Source organism: Micromys minutus (assembly GCF_963924665.1).
Source record: "Micromys minutus genome assembly, chromosome: 29".
Taxonomy (NCBI): domain Eukaryota; kingdom Metazoa; phylum Chordata; class Mammalia; order Rodentia; family Muridae; genus Micromys; species Micromys minutus.
The window spans coordinates 25,990,196-26,009,584 of record NC_137964.1 but is presented as its reverse complement, the minus strand read 5'-3'; the positions used below and the strand labels follow the sequence as shown (position 1 = coordinate 26,009,584).

The following is a 19,389-nucleotide window of genomic DNA, read 5'->3' as shown; positions in this document are numbered from 1 at the left end:
ATTTATATTTAGTAGCACATATTGACCAATCTGCTTCTCAAGGTGAGATCTGCAAATATTATTCAGCATAAATATTTTTCAGTTTTCAAGTTTAATCAAGAGAAACCTTATGGAATAATCAATTTTTATTTATATATATGTATATGTAAACTTATAAAGTACAAACTTATAAACTAAAAGAACACATAATATATTTGCCAAATTAAAAAAAATCAGGGGGCTAAAGAAATGGCTCAGTGGCAGTTTAAGAGTACTGGCTGCTTTTCTAGAACTATGGTTCAATTCCCAGCATCCACATGGCAGCCTCCACTGTCTGTAACTCCAGCTCTATGAGGAGTTCCAACACCTTCACACAAACAGCCATGCAGACAAAGCACAAATGCAACATAAAATAAAGATAATTTAAAATTAAGTTTTATGTGGCAAGTGAAATTTTAATTGTTCTAGCATACATTACACAGATATAACACGGAAATATATTAGACGAAGAAGGCTATTATAAATTTCTCAACAACCAAAATAACATACCAGCAACTACTAGCATTATCCCAACTCGTCCCTGTCCACCCAGGCTCAGCCTCTGGTTATTAGCTGAAGGCTGCACTTGGTGTGGAGCACTAGACTGCTAGGTTGACGTGAGATGAGCCTTGTTCTTGAATGGACATGGACTGCATGCACTTATTCAGTAGATCCTCTTCCTTTGTTTCTTCATTCATGCATGGTTGATAATCATTAGAAGAAACTGAAGGGAAGATAAGCATTTATAATGAGTTCTGGAAATAAAATTCTTTAATTTTATTACTATTACTATTTTATGCATATGGGTGTTTTACCTGCATGTATGTCTATGTACTGTGTGTGTATGCCTGGTGCCCACAGGTGGCAGAAGAAGGCATCAGATCTCTTGGAACTAGAGTGGTGGATGCTGGGAATTGAATATGGGTCCTCTGGAAGAGCAGTCAGTGCTCTTAACTGCTGGGCCATTTCTCCAGTACCATTCACTTATAGTTTAAAACAGTGTCTTACTTTGTAGCCCTGGCTGTCCTAGCACTTGATATGTCATACCAGTCTACCCTCTAACTCAGAGATCCACCTGCCTTTGCTCCTTGAGTGTTGGGATTAAAGGTGTGCACCAACACACATACCTGGAAATAAAATTCTAATCACTACTCCAAAATGGCCCAGCTTATTAAGCTTTTGGCAAAGACAAAATTCCTACTGTTTTCAACTTAGTTACCTTCCAATTCCCCTAGTATTGTTTTATGGTAGAGTCACAGTACTGTAAGTGTGTGTAACACACTTAGTCAACACCATTCCCACTGATTTTAAAGTCTTTCTGTTGAGGGAATTGGGAATCAGTTATGTTTTCAGTGTCTCCATATCCTTTAGCTTTGCTTCATGGTTTGAGCATCTCAGAAATGTTTCCTCTGCCAGGGTCTCCTGGGCCTTTTTAGACCAGGCTTAACCTCCCTGCCCTTTCCCTGATGTCTTGGGATAGGACTTTGCACTTGGCAAGCATCTACAAAATACATGTGAGGCTGGGTATACCGCACACATCTATAGTTCCAGCACTTTGTTATCTGTGCTAGAGAGAGAGAGAGACCCTGCCTAAAGTGAAACAACAGTAACAAACCCTGAAAGACTCTAGGTGAAGGTCTGTGTAAAGAGCACATGCCTACCACAGGAAAAAAAAGACACTCGAACCTCATTCTCTTGAGCAGTTAATTCTTTTGAATGGAAGTATAAGCCGTTCCATGTTTAGCTGTTTTGAATTTTGAGATAGGGTATTATTGAGCAGCTCTGATTGGTCTTGAATTTTCTACGTAGACCAGGCTGCTTTGGAACTCACAGATTCACTGCTTCTGCCCTGGGACCTATGTCATGTACCGCCATGGTTAGAGCTCACCACACTTAAAATGTTTAATTAAGACTTAATTAAAATGACTGTATTTGGTCTAGTATTTTTTAAGCAAAGTGTTCAACAGTGCAAGGCAAGCATTGTAATCCTGCCCATCTATATAATCTTAGTGCTTAGAGGTAGAGACAGAAGGATCAGTTCTGAGATCATTTCATAAACAAAAATCCATAACTCTGTGTGTGTGTCTAATTCCACATTTACCTGGTAGCAAGAACAGTCTGCCTGGTCTTCTAAAAATCTTCAGGGACTTGCATCTTGTTTTAGATGCATATCCAATTTTTAACCTGTAATAAAGGGAAATATTTTAATTAGAGACAGTAAAATGAACAGTGCTGTCAGTCTCAAATATAAGATAATATAAAATAAGGTTCTTTTTTAAGCTGCTGGGATTACCAAAGACCCTCATTCCCCAGATCATCCAGATCATTAACTGAAGCACAACACTGGCATCAGTTTGGATACTGATACTTTTGTGTTGTAAGCTGTGGGTTATTTTCTGAACGAAACAGAATTTTAGTCCAAGCATGCCTCAAATTCATTCAGTAGGCCAAGATGCCCTTAACCTTCTGATCCTCCCAAGTACTGAGTACAGACTTACGCCACTACACCTGCTGATAGCTGCTTTTCTTCTTCCTCCTTGGTGTATAGTACTCCCCCCTCTGCAGGAGCACTACATGTTTCTAGAGAAATTTGCATTATTTGGAATTTGAATGGGAAATGCAGTCTATCTCTAGCTGATCCAGGATTTTTTATTGTTTATTATTTATTCTGTGTTTAAATATGGGTGTGTATGCTATGGTTCATATATGGAGGTTAGAGGATAGTTTTGTGGAATCTGTTCTACCAGATTCTACCCTGGGTTCTAGAGATCAAACACAGGTTGTTGGGGATGCACAGCAAATATTTTTACTTGCTGAACCTCCTTGTCCTGATCAAGAAATGTTTATAAATCCACAGATTATACTGGAATCCTTGGTGTGGTGGCACACCTGTACTGCTAGCATGTGAGAAGCTGAGGCAAGAGATTACCCTGTATTTGAGGCATACCTGGACTATATTTCCTGTCATGGAGATTCAAATCCCACACACTTCAATGGAGAGGAAGTGGCTTCCCTCATCTTAGTTTAGCAGAGTGAGTGTACTAGGAAATGGGAGTTTTAATCTCGGGAGAATCCCCTTCACACAGAACTAGGTACATTTCCTTCTTAAACTCAAGAAACAGACAGACCCTTCTTTGTGTCTCAGGGGTCGCCAAAGGGAATGTATGATCATTTCAGGTGTTTCAGCTGCAATGCTCAGAGAGTCTTCTCTCTCCAGATGGTGTCTCCATGTAGTACAGGGGGAATGCTGTTTCTGTGAGTATCGAGAGCTGATATGGCTTCTGTGGTGAGTGAGGACACCTGGAACACAAATCACCTTTTAGAAGATACTCTCACTTCTCCTAAGAACTGAATAGAAATCAAGTGGAGATACACCTGCCTGGCTTTTGTGACCTGTGATGTAACAGATGCATGTACTGCCTCTTCATTAAGGTCCTCAGATAGCTGGAGTTACAGATCTTAGCAATGCTGTACAAATAGCGCTTCTGGCCTGAGGTGAGTTCTGGATGCTGAAAGACAAAATGGGGGCTATTGACCGAAGTAGTGTAGAAAGCAGGTACGTCCTTGTGTTCACAAATCAACACTGGGAAAGGTAGGAATGTCAAATATATAGGGTCATCTCTTCTAAGGGAGAGATGTATATATTTAACCTACGTTTAATAGCCTAGTGACCACTGCATTATCTGTGTTGCCTGACAACACCAAATATTCCTCCAGACTCTTGTCAAGGAAAGAGCCCCTCCACCCCCCAGGAGAGTTGCGGAAGAAAGAGGCTCAAGGGTCTTTCCTTAGTACCTAATCTACAGTACCTATCTTCTACTTTTACAAACAGTTTTGATGTAGTCATGTCTTAAACCTTTCTGTGTACATGGAGTTGAGTTATTTATCACCAGGACACCTTTCCCCAAATTGTGCTGTTTACATATGCCTAAAATAAACTACTCAAGGTAAAACTCTCTAAGTTTGAACCAACACCAGCTACTGAGTTGTGTTGAACTGAACTGCCTTATCTTTCACAGACTGACATAATAGTGCTGCCCTTGGTGGTTGCAGACCCCTGACACTGCAGAGCAGTCAGTAATCTTTTTACTGAAGGATGGATGTTGAGGGCTGTCCCACCTCATCTTTGATGGTTCTCACAAGCATATTCGGTTTTCTCAACTTGCCCAAAGGCAAAGGAAATGACAGTTTATTAAAATAAGCAAATGGCTGTAGCTGCCACCTACATTCATATTCTTCTGAGCTCTGAGAACCAAAAGAACCTAGAACTAAAAAAAGAGGGGTTCTGATTTCTGTCCATAAGTTTTAGCTCCCATCTGCCTTCTCAAGGTGGACATCTTGCTTGCTTGATTTTTGTGTGCATGTGTAGGTTGGGGGCATAGTTGGCAGCTTTTGGTTGTCTTCCACTCTGTGGATCTCAGGAATTGATGCAGGTTCAGGCTTGGTGTCCAACACCTTCACCAGCTGAGTCATCTCCCCTGCACTTTCCTTCTTACTATGATTTTTGAGGTCTTAGATGGTACCTGAAACACCTTAGTTTACTGTCTCAACTAAAGAAACACCTTTTCCAGAAGCAGAAAAATACCTATGTCTGTGAAACAGACTGTTAGTTTCCAACCTACATTTCTAAGAATTGTGTGTCTATGTGTGGGGAGGTACATAAGTGTAGATGCCCAGAGGTCAAGAAAAGGGTGTCTGTCCATCAACCCCCTGGAGCTGGAGTTCTAGGCAATTGTAAGCCTCCTGACTGGGTGCTAATAACTTAACTCAGGTGTCTGCAAGAGCAGTATGTGCTCTTAGCCATCTCCTCAGCCCCAGTTTCCCCCCTGCCCCCGAAACAGGGTTTCATATATTCCAGGCTGCCCTTGAACTTGATATATACCTGAGATTGACCTTGAATTTCTGGTCTCTCAGCCTCCATCTGAACACTAGGAATACAAGTGTGTACTTCTGTACTAGGTTTCTCTAATCAAACTGTCACTGAATATACTTTCTTAAAAAAATCCTTAAGATGTAAGACTCATGCATGTATATGTACACATAAAATGTACATTATTGAATAGGTCATTAACCTAAAGAAGAGTAGGAATTTTGGCCAGAAAAAACTACCAGTTTAAAGAAATCTTTACTAACTAGAATTCACATAATCTACAATACTTTAAAATGAGACTTTAACCTGCTATGGGAAGTTTTGTTTGAGACAAGGTCTCTTGTTGCCCAGGCTGGCCTCAAATTATCAAGCCCAAGACCTTAATTCCCCATCTTCTTGCCTCCTAAGGGCTAGGATTACAGCCACGAACCACTCACTACTCCTTAGTTTTGGTCCGTTTGCTTGTTTGAACAAGATGTCATCGTGGCTTGTCTCAGCCTCTGGGCTCGCAACCACCCTCTGCCACAACCTCCCCAGATCCATGGAGAACACAAGTCCATAGTTGTAAAATCCTCATTGCCATTTTCTTTACTGCTTGCTTCTAATTTTGAACTCCTTGAGTGAAGACCTTGAATTTGGGCTTTTATTCCTGGGAGTGCTTAGTGATTGGCACTTTGATCTTTCTAATAGAAATAGATTAGCTCTGAAGTACCTGGAAAGAATCTTGTGACTGTTAATTTGTAATCTTCAAGTCATTCATGAATTTATCTGACATATTTAATTAATGACTCTTTTGGGGGTGAGTGGGTTTTAGTTTGGGTTTTTTTTTTTTTGTTTGTTTGTTTTTGCTTGTTTGTTTGTTGAAGCAGGACTTCACTAAGTAGCCCTGGCTGGTTCTAACTTCCTATGTAGACCAGGCTGGCCTCAGACTCAAGAGAAAAAGAGAAATCTACTTGTTTCTGTTTTTCCAGTGCTGGGATAAGGCCTATTCCTACTCTTTTTTGTTTGGCTTTTGAAGACTGAGGACAATTTTTAAATTTTTTTTTAAATTTTGAGGGAAAATACAACAGGCCAAGCAAACTGAAAATCCCAGCAGCTGCCAGTAGGAGGTAGATGGAGAAAAATCTATGCCTTTCAAGTTAAGAAGAAGTTCAGAGATGCAGTGAGGAACCCTAGAGTGCCAGGGGAAGCATGCTTGGGCCTTGGCCAACATCCAAAGGAGCTAGAAGAAAAAAGGAAGTGGGCAGGCTCCACAGTGTTATATCACCACATCTCTGCAGGAAGTTCCCTCCATGGAATCACTGACAGTATGTTAGGTATATCATGTAGTCTGCAGGGCCTTAAATTCTATTTTAGTAGTTTCTTCAGACACAAGTTCTGGGCCTGTAGCTTGGTAGCTGAGCTTGCTTAGGATGTATAAGGCCCTGAACCTAGTATTAGACATCCTTCAGAGACATTTCAGGGTCTGGCAATGTGAGCAAAAGTGCTTGCTGTCAAGCCTGACAGCCTGACTTTGACCTCTAGGATACACAGGGTGGAAGAAGAGAACGGATTCTTACAAAATTTCCTCTGACCTCCACACACACCATAGTTAAAAATTAAATTGTCTTACCTTTAGAAAAGATGCATCTGTCATTGATTTAGGGATATGAATTGTTTGGATTTGAGTAGTTTTCCATAACTCCTGCAGTTTGACAATGTGTGAGTACATTCTGGGTCCCTCCTTGATCCTGTCTGTAGGCAAAGATTATTAATAATACTTAGGACTACCAATGATTCTCCTGAAACAGTTACAGAATTTTAAATCAGAATTAAATACTGAGACAATGTATAATATGCTCTTTATTTTAGAGCACACAAACATCTGGAATCAACATGTCTCACATAAAAAGATGCTCAGAGTCACTCATCAGCAGTTCAGTGCAAATGAACATGAGATACAGGCCTGACAAGATGATAAAGGATTTGCCCAGCATGTCTGGTAATGAGACCAGTTCCTGGACTATAAAAGAGAGAAGTGTCTGGACAGAGTTGTCCTGACACCCCCTGTACACACACCCAAGTCACCAAGGCCAGCACACTCTAACCCTCTTGCAAATAGTAAGAGACCTTTAGGGACTTTTTTTTTTTTTTTTCCCTCTTAACTTCTTCAGAAAAGAGGTATTTTGAAAGTGCTCCCTGCAAAAATAGTTTATGGTTTTTGAAGCTACTAATGCAGGATTCTTCCCTTTAGTCCTGTGTAAACAACAGGTATGCCCCATGCTTTCCAACCATTGCTAATTCTCAACATATTTCTTTTACGAGTCACTGGTACTTTACAAAACTTGTTATATATTAACAAAAGGTAGAGTTCATCTTTGAAACTCTTAAAAGAGAACAACTCAAAAAGCATTCTCCCCCACCCTGTGGGTTCTGGAAACGAACTTGGGTATCCAGCTTGACCGCAAGTGCCCTGAGCTGCTACAGCATCTCGCCAGTCCTTTGAGCCTAGTGTTTAAAGTCCACTGTGTACTTAGTTATAGGTAACCTGGTTTCTCTCAAATCTGCAATCCATATGCATTACCTGCTTTATGCTGCTCACCAGTGCCTTTGGAATTCAGGTGATAAGAATGTCCAGCTGATCTGTTAGAAAAGAACACATATAATATGTAACCTGGCAGTCTGACAGCCACTGGGGACTGACTGTCTAATGACAGACAGCTTCATGTGCTCTTTACTGTTTTCTGTTTTTACCAATGTCTTACAGTTTTTTTCCCCTCTAATTTGGCTACCAAAAAATAAATAAAAAGAATGACTAAAGCTTTTTTCTAAGTAAGTGGTCAGATTTTTATCATAGCAGGATGAAAGTGTGAGTGTATGTGTTACTAGGAGATAGAACCCAGGGCTATCCCACACTACACAAGTACTCTAACAGGCTATCCCACACTATACAAGCACTCTACTAACACTAAGCTGTATCCCTAGTCCAATTCTTACTTTACCAGAAAGGACTTAATTAAAAATTTGGTCTCATAGATTCCTAGTCTAATCCTACAGTGAGATCAAGGGTGTAGTTTGGTTCCTGTACTTATCCAAGTGATATCTTTCTTGTTCTTTAATAAAAGTAATTTCTGTACTGAAAAAGAGTAATTATGTTGTGGTGGAACTAGTTGTTGGTTTGTAGTGTTTCCAATTTTGTATCCATTCTTTTTACTTTTCTCAAAAAATTAAATTGCTCCCTGTAGTTTCAGTGACGTGAATCTGCTAAGCCAGCACACTTCTAACCATTGTGAAGAACAGGGAAGAAAAACTGAAATCCCATCGCATGTTTAAGAAGTCTTAGTACCAAATGTATAAGTACAATACAATGTACATTTAATAACAGTAAATATATACTTAATAAATAAATGAATTGTATTTAGATAAATATATTTATTTCATGGCCACGGATTCAGATTCAACAAGAGCCATGGTTATGGGCCTATTTGGATCCTAGTTATCCCTGCTCTTGATTTTAAGGAAGGAGGCAGAGGTGAACAGGGAAGCATGGTATCCAGCTGAGGCATCAGAAGTCACCTGTCCTCAACCGTCTTAGGGACTAGTTAAAGCCTTCCCAGTCCCTAGGCGGGACTCCCCTCGTTAGGTTAGGGGCAGAAAACGCGAGCGGGCCGCCTCGGCAGCCGAGTCCGGACCTCACTAGAGCCCTCTCCCCGTCTCGCGCCTCCTCAGCAAGGGTTCCCAGGCCTCACCCTTCGCCGCCTTCCATCCGGGCCAAGGCGGGTGGCCCCGCGACCCCGGGACAACGGCTCGGCATCCCGTCCACACACGTGCGCTGCTCCGCCGTGAGTCCCTGACCTCCGGCTGTACCCTCCGGCCCTGCTCAAGAGACTCTGGAAAGGGGCGGAGGATGACCTGAGATCCTGGAACTAGACCCGAGGCGGAGGAGACCTCAGGTAACGAGGCTCCTGCGCCTTGGCATCTCTCTCCGTGACAAGGACGCGTCACGGAAAATCCATACACACGCACCCTAAAGCAAAAGGTGTCTTCCCCCTCAATATTCTAGACCCTCAGAGGATCTGCAAACCCTATGAGTTAAACCCAAGAATCAGTGCTCCGGCCCTGGGGCGCGGAGCGTTATTCTCAATCCGCTATCACCCAGGCAACCGCCTTCGCCTTTGGGCCAACGGACAGCGGCACGCAGCTCTCTCTCTCTGCGCACGCGTGAACTCCTGTCTCCGCCTCCTCGTTTTCCTTGGTACGCGTTTCACAGGGCATTTGGCCCTTGGGACGCTCCGTGGTCCGAGGTGTAGTAAATACCAGCGGTGAACAAGCGATCTGGGTTGCGATTGGCTCCTACCCACGTTCCTGGAACTCTGGCCGTCGCGCGAAGGCTGAAGGGACTGTGGAAGTCGGCTGTGTGAACCCGGAGAGCCGGCATGCCTCGGTATGCGCAGCTGGTCATGGGCCCCGCGGGCAGCGGGAAGGTGAGGTTCGAGGAGCTGCGGCTCGTGGGCGGCTGGGCCCCGGGGAACCCTGGGTAATTCGCTTCCGCTCTCTGCTTGTACCTTGTTTTTGGGGGCATAGAAGCTTTAATAGTTACTGGGCGGCTGGAGAGTTGGCCGGGCGCTTAAGAGCTTGCTTGTTCTGACCTTCCAGAAGACTTGAGTTCTGTCCCAGTATCCACACAGCAGTTAACCTCAGGCCTCCACGAACAGGGCACTCACGTGCACATACCAACACACGACACATACCTTTAAAACTATAGCAGTAGGATACCTTTGCTCCAGGTACTGCCCTGGTCGTCCCAGGTGTTTTCATAATCTCTCCGTGTGCCTGATCTGTAATCTGTAGAATACCCAGACACAGGAAGGCTTTTTTTTTTCTTCAGAATCATACGCTTAGTTCTGCCCAGGATCTGAGCCTGTTTTTGTCCAACTCCAGAACAGGCCCTCTGCCACACACCCAGTACAGGGTCTTTTCTTCCCTCTTTCTCAGAAGTTTGGACCTTGGATTCCATTCCAACACCAGAAGGTGGGGATAAAGTTGGATTATGGGTTTCTGATACGTGTATATGTGTATATATATATGAACCATTTCAAAGAGACCAGAAGAGGCTGTCACTTGTAAAAAACCCAGGTCTTCTGCAAGAGCAGCAAATTCTCTCAAGTGTTCAGCCATCTCTCCAGTCCCCAAAGAATGTTTATAGCAGGCTTTCTTTCCTTGTGTGTATGCGTGTAGGGGGTGTTTTTGTTGTCCTTTGTTTCTGAAGCAGAATCTTATTAGCTCTTAAGTGGCCTGGAATTCATTATATACATAGTGCTGTCTAGTCTGGCATTCAGAGATCTGCCTGCCTCTGCCTTCTCAAGTGCTGGAATTAAAAGTGTGCACCACTAAGTTCAGCTTTTTTTTTTTTTTTTTTTCTCTGTGTGGCCCTGGCTGCCTTGGAACTCACTCTGTAAACCAGGCTGGCCTCAAACTCACAAAGATCCGCCTGCCAGGATTAAAGGTGTTTACCACCAGGGCCCCTGATCAGGAAGGCACATACATAGCTCACCTGTCAGTTACAGTGCGTCTGTGTGGAGGGGTTGTCCCAGTTAGGGAGAACAGGATGTCAAAGGGAAGCATGGAAGAGGTGATTTTTATAATCTAAGTTCATTTGTGGACTGTGTTTAAAAAAAAGAAAGAAAAACCTTCCCTGAGCCCAAACCCGAATCTTGATCTGCAGCTCTGTTTTCACTGCCTTCCCAGGGTTTTCCTGGGAAATTTGGCCTGGGTGAACACTGGCTCAGAGAGGGGAGAAGTGTTTGGCAGTGTGGAGGGTGGCACCATACTCCCTTGGGTGTTCACCCCCCCCCACACACACACACCTCGTTACATTACAGAGCACCTACTGTTCGACCATGGTTCAGCACTGTGAAGCCCTCAACCGATCTGTGCAGGTGGTCAACCTGGACCCAGCGGCAGAACACTTCAGCTACCCTGTGATGGCTGGTAAGTCCTGGCGGGACCACCTTCTTCAGACACAGTATAAGGCTCAGAAGGCACTGGAAGCTGCTCAGCCCAGGAACTGGCACTCGGTTACTTACATGCTTGCCCTGGTTTCAGGACGAGTGAGGTGAGGCCAAGGGCCATTTGGTGGTGGTGTTTGAGGGTGTGGGTGTGATGACCTCCTTTTCTGGTCTTTACTGGGAGACTCCAAGGTGAGTGGGCTCCTGCCTCCCTGACTTTCCCTCTTGTCCCTTTTTCCACCATAAACAGCACCTGTGCTGGCTTAAAAAGGTGAAACGCAGGGCTGGGGTGTGGCTTGATATTGGAGTGTTTGCCTAGGGTACACTAAGCCCTGGGGTTTATCCTCAGCACCACATAATACCAAGCAAAGTAGTACACGCTTGTAACCTCAGTGCTCAGTGAAACAAAGCAGTAAACCTCAGAAACTGCTTACTTAAATGGAAGACGCAAATATTTGAGCCAGCAGGAAAAGAAAATCTCAGCACATTAGGCTCTATGGCCTCAGGGTTAGAGAGCAGGGACAGAGGCCGAGCCCTGAAGCTGTGTGTTCTCTGGAGGCTGTTAGAGGAGGCACATCAGCAAGCTTCAGAAAGGACAAGGGCAGTTTTCAAGAAAGCAAGCAACCAAGCAGTTGTGTAAGATGGTGAGCGATGTGGGGACAGGGTGACATTGGCAGCTTTGACCAGAGTTAGCAGTGGATCAGTAGCTCAGTGGGACCGACAGCTGGTAGGGGTCAGGGTGGGGGCTGGGGGGGGAGGAGGTTCTGCAGTGTGGACACTGCCGTGGAATATTTTTATTTTAGTGTGGAATAGAGTCTCACATAGCCAAAGCTGCCCTCAAACTCCTTATGTAGCCAAGGATGGCCTTGCATTTCTAAACTTTCTGCCTTTACCTTTGATTGCTGGGATCACAGATGTGAACTAGGGATGTGCTCTTGAGGAGAGTATGGCCCTCTAGTAAGTGGAGTGGGGAAGCAGGCTGAGGAGGAAGTGGAAACCTCAGGAGTCTCTGGAGAGAAAGGCAGGCTACTGCTTTGGGATCATGTGGGCTATCATTAAGCAGCAAGATGTTTGAAGGACCTGGGGGCCCCTCAGAGGGCAACTCCCTGATCTGTTTAGATGTGATACCTTTCTGGAGGTCAGTCACACAGTTCCGAGCCTTTCACCTCAGGACAGTGCTCCCCTCCCGATCTCCAACTTGTAATCAGGCTCCGGAGTTAGCTGGCTTCTTCGTCATCGAGTTAAAAGATGGCATTTTTTAAACTTACTTCTTGATATAGGCACTACATAGCCAAATAGTTCAAAGATGTGAGTTACATAGAGGAGGAAGTGTACAGAAAAATCTCCTGAATTGTGGCCCAGCAATCGAGCCTGCTCCTTTAGGTAGCCAGTGTTGCTGTCTTCTGTTGTGTTCCTCCATAAACAACTTGTACATCTGAAATCCAACCTGAGTGTATAAAGTGTGTGAAGTTTATTCAGTAGTAGAGCTTAAAGAGCTTCCCCTCCAAGCCGGATGTGGCAGCGAACGCTTTTAATCCCCATACTCATGAGACAGGGGCAGGCAGATCTCTGTGAGTTCTAGGACAGCCTGGTCTAAGGCCTTGTCTCAAAAAAAAAAAAAAAAAAAAAAAAAACCCAAACACAAAAAAGAGCTCCCCTCTTGTCTGCATAGTGTTGTGCTGTGTGATTGTCTCTGTAGTAATGCTTGGTGGTGTTCAGTCAGCTGTCTTGGTCTCTCATTCTCCACCTTTGAGGTAGGGTCTCAAACTGAACCTTGGACACAGTCCCCAGCAGCCCTCCCGTCTGTGCCTACAGCACCGCAGTTACAGATGTGCTGCCACACCCAGCTTTTTACCCGAGTGCCACGGACTCACGTTCCTGTCCTCACGCTTGTGTACCAAGCACTCTTAGTCACTGAGCCGTGGTCCCTACCCCGTGTGTGAGTTTTTTAGTACACTCATTGATTTGAGTTTTCCAAGTGGATACTCACTGTGGCCCCTGCCTGGCTCTCTAGACATCCGGGAACTGATTGAGGTGGATGATGTGATGGAGGACGATTCTCTGCGGTTTGGTCCCAACGGAGGACTGGTATTCTGCATGGAGTACTTTGCCAATAACTTTGACTGGCTGGAGAACTGTCTGGGCCACGTCGAGGACGATTACATCCTTTTTGACTGTCCAGGTACATCAACAACTTGAATGTACTGTGTGCTCTAAAGCTTTGACACTGTGTCCCCATGGGGACAGTAATGAACAACTACACTGCGGAACCCAGTTGGCTCCAGTTTATCCCTTGGGATTATCAAGTGCTCACTGAGAACAACTTTAAGAATGGGGGGCTGGAGAGATGGCTCAGCGGTTAAGAGCACTGACTGCTCCTCCAGCAACCACATGGTGGCTCACAGCCATCTGTAATGGGATCTGATGCCCTCTTCTGGTGTGTCTGAAGACAGCTACAGTGAACTTATATATAATAATATGTAATAAATAAAAAACTGAAGAAAAAAAAAAAGAATAAGGGAGCCAGGGCCAGAGCTGTGGAGCTTATGGCCCAGTGGCAACTGGGATAAGCAGTCATCCCATGATTAATACTTTTGGCAGGTGACGTGTGAGCTGTGGAGTAGAGTCAGGCCAGCCTTGCTCGTGTGTGCGGCCTTCACTTGCTCTCTTTCTCTTGCTTTTACTTAAACTCATGAATTCCCTCAGAAGCCTGCATGCACATGCATGTATACATACATGCGTGTATTGCAGTGTGAATATTCCCCAAGCCACCTCATTGTGCAGGGAATGGGGAGGTGGCCCAGAGGTTTAAGAACACTTGCTGTTCTTCCGGAGGATGAGAGTTTGGTTCCCAGCAAGTTCTGGCCTTCATAGGCACCTGCAAATTCATGACATACAGACATACATGAATCAAAACAATAAAGCTCAGCAACAAAATGAAAAAAAAAAAAAAACCACAAAAATCAGAGGGAAGAACTGTCTGAGGGGATGGACTGTCATGGCATGTTTGCCTAACATGCACAAGGCTGCAGTTCAGTCCGCAGCACCACAATAGACACAAAACACCAGGATGTGTAGCAGGATCTGACATCCTTCTCTTTCAATACTGGGGCTTGAACTCACTGTGCCCTTCCCACTTTTACTCCATCTCTGCAGCATCCTGTGTGCCCTGTACGCGGTTACCCTGTTCCTGACTGCTGTTCTGTGCTCCCCCTGCAGGTCAGATTGAGCTCTACACCCACCTGCCTGTGATGAAGCAGCTGGTCCAGCAGCTTGAACAGTGGGAGTTCCGAGTGTGCGGAGTGTTCCTTGTTGATTCTCAGTTCATGGTGGAGTCATTCAAGGTCTGAGGATGAATCTCTTGTAGATTTTTCAGTCTTGGGTAGAAAGCAAGTGACAGTCTGCTCATTCTGTGCGAGTCTCCACATTTCATAGGCTCTTCCATTTACTTAGTATCTTCAGTTCTCAAATTATTATGTGAATGTGTGTTTACCTAAGAGATAGATTTAGCTGGCTGTGGTGACTTTAATCCTAGCACTCAGGAGGCAGAGTCAGAAGAATCTCTTTGAGTTCAAAGCTGGCCTTGTCTATAAATCAGCTTTCAGGCTAGCCAGAGTTCCCTGTCTCAAACATATAAGAATAGATTGGGGGTGCTGCTTATGAAATAAGAATTGAGGGGCTGGAGAGATGGCTCAGTGGTTAAGAGGACTGGCTGATCCTCCAAAGGTTCTGAGTTTGATTCCCAGCAACCACACGGTGGCTCACAATCATCTGAAATGAGATCTGATGGCTCTGAAGACAACAACAGTGTGCTCATATATATATATATAATAAATAAAACTTTTTTTTAAAAAAGAAATAAGAATTGAGGCAAAATGGGTGTTGTATTAGATAGAGCTCTGTATGTGTGGTTCATGCCTACAATTTCAGGACTCTGGAGCCTGGGGCAAGAGTGTTGTTGCAAGTTCAAGGCTAGCCTGGGCTACAGAGTGAGACAGTATCCCAAATGTGAAGATTAGAAATAAGCAGAAAAAGAATCTACTTTTAATTTTCTGAGGACCTTTAGTCCCCTTTAGAAATTATCGACTCCATTTTCTTGTTAGGAGTTGTGAGGGGTGTCAGTGGGAAAGAAGGCCAATGTCAAACTCCAGAGCTGTGATCAAGGTAGATGAGGTGACTCATTGATGGGTTTGGGACAGAGTCTTTGTGTATAGCAAAGACCGGCCCAGACCTGGGATTAAAGGCCTGCCACGCCGCTCCGGTATATAGATAGCAGACCAGGCCTCCGCCATCACCACTTTTTTTTTTTTTTTTTAAGCAAGTGTCTTTCCCTATAAAATTAATATCTTGACTTGGGTACCAGTATCCTTCCAGTGGGTCAGGAGGCTCCTGTTGGCAATAACTGGTCTTTTCTGTTCTCTTCCTTCTCCAGTTTATTTCTGGCATCCTGGCAGCCTTGAGTGCTATGATCTCTCTGGAAATCCCACAGGTTAACATCATGACGAAGATGGACCTGCTGAGTAAGAAAGCCAAGAAGGAAATTGAGAAGTGAGTTCAGGGCCCTCTGTCCGAAGCAGGGCTCTGTGGGGGTGAGCAAGCCTTCTGCCCTGAGACAGGCTCGGGTGTGGTCTCTTCCCTCATGTACTCCTCCTTCCCTGTCTCCCTCTCACTCTAAAGGTTTCTAGATCCAGACATGTACTCTCTGCTAGAAGATTCAACAGGTGATTTAAGAAGCCAAAAATTCAAGAAGTTGACGAAGGCTGTGTGCGGCCTGGTGAGCATCCCAGTGGTTCCTTTAAGGCCTTCCACGTTGATTCCTTAGGTGTCTGCCCATGGCCAGCCAGTGTCCACCTGTGTGGGCCGCACAGTCCAGTGCTATTCCCTAAGGCGGTGGGGGACTTGATGGTTAGTTCAGGCAGTTGGACAGATACTACTGAGACATCTCAGTGCTAGCAAGTCAGAGTTCAAAAGGGTCGGCCATCGGTGGTGCTGTCTATCTCCAGGGCTCCTTTTCTTAGGCCAGTGCATCTGAATGTTTGCTTGCTTGGTTTTTTCCTTTATTTGTGTGTGTGCAAGCATGCTTGCGAGTGTGCATGCGTGCAAGTATGCCAGGAAGACAGTCTGCAGGAGTTGAGTATCCTCTTCTTCCATCATGTGGATTTTGAGGATCAAACGTTAAGCTTGGCAGCAAGCACCTTTCCCTGGAGCCATCCTGGCAGCCTAGCACATGTACTTTTAAGGAGAAGTATAAATAATTATAAAACAGACCTGCAGTGGGAATTGTGCACTGCACTGTCCGAGAGCCCACCTCTCCAAACCCGCATTTTTAGGTGGATGACTACAGCATGGTTCGGTTTTTGCCGTACGATCAGTCAGATGAGGAGAGCATGAACATAGTGCTCCAGCACATCGACTTCGCCATCCAGTATGGGGAGGACTTGGAGTTTAAGGAGCCGAAGGTAACCTGGGCTTCGCTGTGTGAACTCCCAGGAGGTGTCTGGAGAGGAGGGGATGCATTGTCTGTTCTGTGTTTCCTTTGTGTTAGGAGCATGAAGAAGAGTCTTCCTCCATGTTCGATGAGTATTTTCAAGAACGGCAGAATGAATGAGGTTCACTACAAAGCCACCATCCAGCTTGTGGCCAAGTCTTGAAGTGCTCTTCTCCTGGAGGATGTCACAGTAGGAACCTGCTGCTTGTGTCTGTAAAGAACACTAGGCTCTCGGGTGAGCCAGTGATGGAGGATTGAGTGAGCGAGCCTGGCCTGTGCTCTGAGCTCTGAAATGGCTCCTCTTTCAGGAGGGTTCATCCTGACACTGTTGTTTGGATTAGTGCACAAAGACTTGTGTATAATATAAATCAACATAGCCACACACATACATCTCGTGTGTGTGTGTGTGTGTGTGTGTGTGTGTGTGTGTGTGTGTGTATGTGTATGCTTCCGCGCGCGCATGTGCTCATAATTAGAACTAGTGTAACTTCATTCTTAAAATTGGATTTTTGTTTTTTGAGGGGGGTCTTCTTTTGACTTGTTTGTTTTTGGAGAGGAACAAATTATTGTAACAAAAAATATAGATCTACATCAAAATAGAAAAAAAATGGAAGGATATATATAAATCTTATTTTCCCAGACCAAATATGTATTATTTATATAATTAAAAATGAAAACTGTGTTTGATATTTGTATATATATGAGTGTATGTATAGGAAAGAAACAGGTCCTTTTTACACTCTTGTTTTCTAGGCTGACTGTGAAATACATATTCCAGAAAAACTCTTAAAACAGACTAATTTCCCCAGGGGTCTAAGGGACCCTAAGGCTTTTTACAGTCTCACACCCACCTTACAGCTTCCCTCTCCTACTGAGGGCTTTTGCAGTCCCACACCCTCAGAGAAGTGCTTCTACCTTATCTGGGTAGCCCTGGAATGAAGGAGAAGAGTTATGACCCTTGCACAACACTTCCCAGGGAGAGTTACGTTATCTGGGCGCCCTGGAATGAAGGGGATAGGCCCTTGGATTGGCATAGGCAACCCACATTGGCAGCAGCCAATTGATTTAAAAGTCAACTAAACCCACCAATGCTTGCATGCCTAGTCACCATTGCTGTAGCCCACCCATTACTAAGTGTATAAAAACTCTACTGACCGGGAAGCTCAAGGTTGTCTCTCCTTAAGATGTAGGCCACCCCAGTGCATCCGTGATCTCTCGTCTCATTCATGGGAGCCTCAAATAAGACTCAGTTTGGATCTTACAGGTCAAAATGTTGGCAGTGACTGTTTAAAAATCTAGTGTGTGTCTATGTGAGCATGGTAGCCTGTGACTGTAGTCCCAGGTTTCCATAGGTGGAGGTAGGATTGTCATGAGACCAATGCCAGAAAACACAATGAGAAAAACAAACAAAAGATGAAAATTTGGTTTGTTTGTTCTCTCTGAGAATATAAAAGCTTAGATTTCTCTGGAACACTGCATACCCTGAAGCAGAAGAAATAATTTTTCTTTTTAACTTATATTGAATCACCTTCAGCTTCTCCGAGTCCATTGGCAGCAGGTGTGGTGCATGTCATGAGGAGCAGCTGGCTGGAAGGTTTTGCTCCTGCATCCCTCCAAGGCCAGGCTCTGGCAGATTGAGGCTGGATCTCATAAAGTGCAGTTAGACATTCACAAAAATTGCCTTCTGACCTCCAGACAAGCTTGCATACAGCAAGTAATTTTAAATGTAACGTTCAGGCCTGGCACTGGTGGCACACATCTTTAATTCTAGCACTTAAGAGGCACAGGCAGGTGGATCTTTGGGTTGGAGGCCAACCTGGTCTATAGAGTGAACTCCAAAACAGCCAGATCTGTATAGAGAAACCCTGTCTCCAAAAACCAATAAATAAATAAATAAATAAATAAATAAATAAATAAATAAATAAATAAAAAGAATGTTTTAGACATGTTAATTCTGAATACTTTACTTGTAGCTCATTTCTGCCTCCCTGAACAATGAGGTAAATACTGTGGTCTCAAATTTAGGTGAGGAACAGAGGCACAGAGAAGTAAATTGAGTTGCCCAGAATAACACAGCTAGTCATGTTAGAACTAGGATTCAAACCCAGGACCTGGTTCCTCAACGGTTCATTGTAGACATTTGAAATGTATGATACCAGCCTAGGCCACGTAATACCTTGTCTCAAAAACAGAAAGTGACTGGCTGGGTATGGTGGTAGCATATACCGTAGTCTCAGTTCTTGGGAGGCAGAGGCCGGTGGATCTCAGAGTTCAAGGCCAGCCTGGTCTACAAGGCAAGTTTCAGGCTAGCCATGGCTACTCAAAATCTATACTTAGACACGTATATGACGGGTGTCAGTGGTGTGGTTTGTCTTCACACTTCAGACACGTGCCATTACCCAGGCCCTTAAATACAATTGGTTTTCATGACCACTTAGTCCTTGTCGTGATCGGGGAAAACGTGCACCATACCTTGTTGAAAGAGTAGGAATGGTCTATGATACACATTAGTGGGTGACAGAGAGGTCAAAGGGTAGGCCCAGGACTTTTCTGTCCTTTACCCCTGTGGTAGTCCCTCACGGTCTTCCATGACAAGGAAGATAGGGAGACAGAGACACCACTGTAGGCATCATAAAACAGAAAAAACAAAACAGGTGTGATGGAAGCACAGATCTGTAATTCATGAGCACAAATGGAGTCAGATGGATATGTTAATGTTCATATATATATTTATATATATGTATGTATATATATGCCTGGACTTCATTTGACTCTAAACAAAAGAAAAAAAAGTAACGGCCGCCGAGATGGTTGTGTAAGAGTTTCTGAAGACTGAGTTAATCCCCAGAGCCCCATGGTGGAAAGAAATGACTTGCCCCACATGTACTGGGGTTAAAAAAAAAAAATCAAAACAAAAAACTAGACATAGCAGAAGGGTAAATCAGGGAACTGAGTGATATTGGATTTGAAACTGAAGCCAGAGATTGAGGGAAAACAGGAGTTGATTATTGATCACTTGAGACAGA

General features: G+C 44.2%; 2 protein-coding genes across 2 annotated transcripts; one reads left to right on the top strand and one right to left on the bottom strand.

The window, feature by feature from the left end:
• Positions 1 to 217: 217 nt before the first annotated feature.
• On the bottom strand, positions 218 to 8,946 carry FAM216A (family with sequence similarity 216 member A). Its single transcript, XM_080940606.1, has 7 exons — positions 8,617 to 8,946; positions 7,452 to 7,510; positions 6,501 to 6,622; positions 3,398 to 3,527; positions 3,147 to 3,318; positions 2,120 to 2,202; positions 218 to 742 (listed from the first exon to the last, which is right to left on the bottom strand). The coding sequence occupies exons 1-7, from the start codon at positions 8,679 to 8,681 to the stop codon at positions 618 to 620; spliced, it is 756 nt and encodes a 251-aa protein (XP_080796732.1). The 5' UTR covers positions 8,682 to 8,946; the 3' UTR covers positions 218 to 617.
• Positions 8,947 to 9,142: 196 nt separating this feature from the next.
• On the top strand, positions 9,143 to 18,236 carry GPN3 (GPN-loop GTPase 3). The gene is made up of 8 exons (XM_080940675.1): positions 9,143 to 9,351; positions 10,750 to 10,858; positions 12,890 to 13,057; positions 14,095 to 14,219; positions 15,308 to 15,423; positions 15,553 to 15,649; positions 16,206 to 16,334; positions 16,421 to 18,236. The coding sequence occupies exons 1-8, from the start codon at positions 9,304 to 9,306 to the stop codon at positions 16,481 to 16,483; spliced, it is 855 nt and encodes a 284-aa protein (XP_080796801.1). The 5' UTR covers positions 9,143 to 9,303; the 3' UTR covers positions 16,484 to 18,236.
• The last annotated feature ends 1,153 nt before the right edge of the window (positions 18,237 to 19,389 follow it).

What these genes read in the sequence shown, in the direction of transcription:
- FAM216A (XM_080940606.1), bottom strand. Translation starts at nt 8,681, where the DNA reads ATGCCGAGCCGTTGTCCCGGGGTCGCGGGGCCACCCGCCTTGGCCCGG. An exon ending in TCACAGGTCACAAAAGCCAG is followed by an intron (nt 3,319 to 3,397) that starts GCAGGTGTATCT and finishes TTTGTGTTCCAG; the next exon opens with GTGTCCTCACTCACCACAGA. An exon ending in CCCCTGAGACACAAAGAAGG is followed by an intron (nt 2,203 to 3,146) that starts GTCTGTCTGTTT and finishes CCTTTATTACAG; the next exon opens with GTTAAAAATTGGATATGCAT.
- GPN3 (XM_080940675.1), top strand. Translation starts at nt 9,304, where the DNA reads ATGCCTCGGTATGCGCAGCTGGTCATGGGCCCCGCGGGCAGCGGGAAG. An exon ending in CAGCTACCCTGTGATGGCTG is followed by an intron (nt 10,859 to 12,889) that starts GTAAGTCCTGGC and finishes CTGGCTCTCTAG; the next exon opens with ACATCCGGGAACTGATTGAG. An exon ending in TCATGGTGGAGTCATTCAAG is followed by an intron (nt 14,220 to 15,307) that starts GTCTGAGGATGA and finishes TTCCTTCTCCAG; the next exon opens with TTTATTTCTGGCATCCTGGC.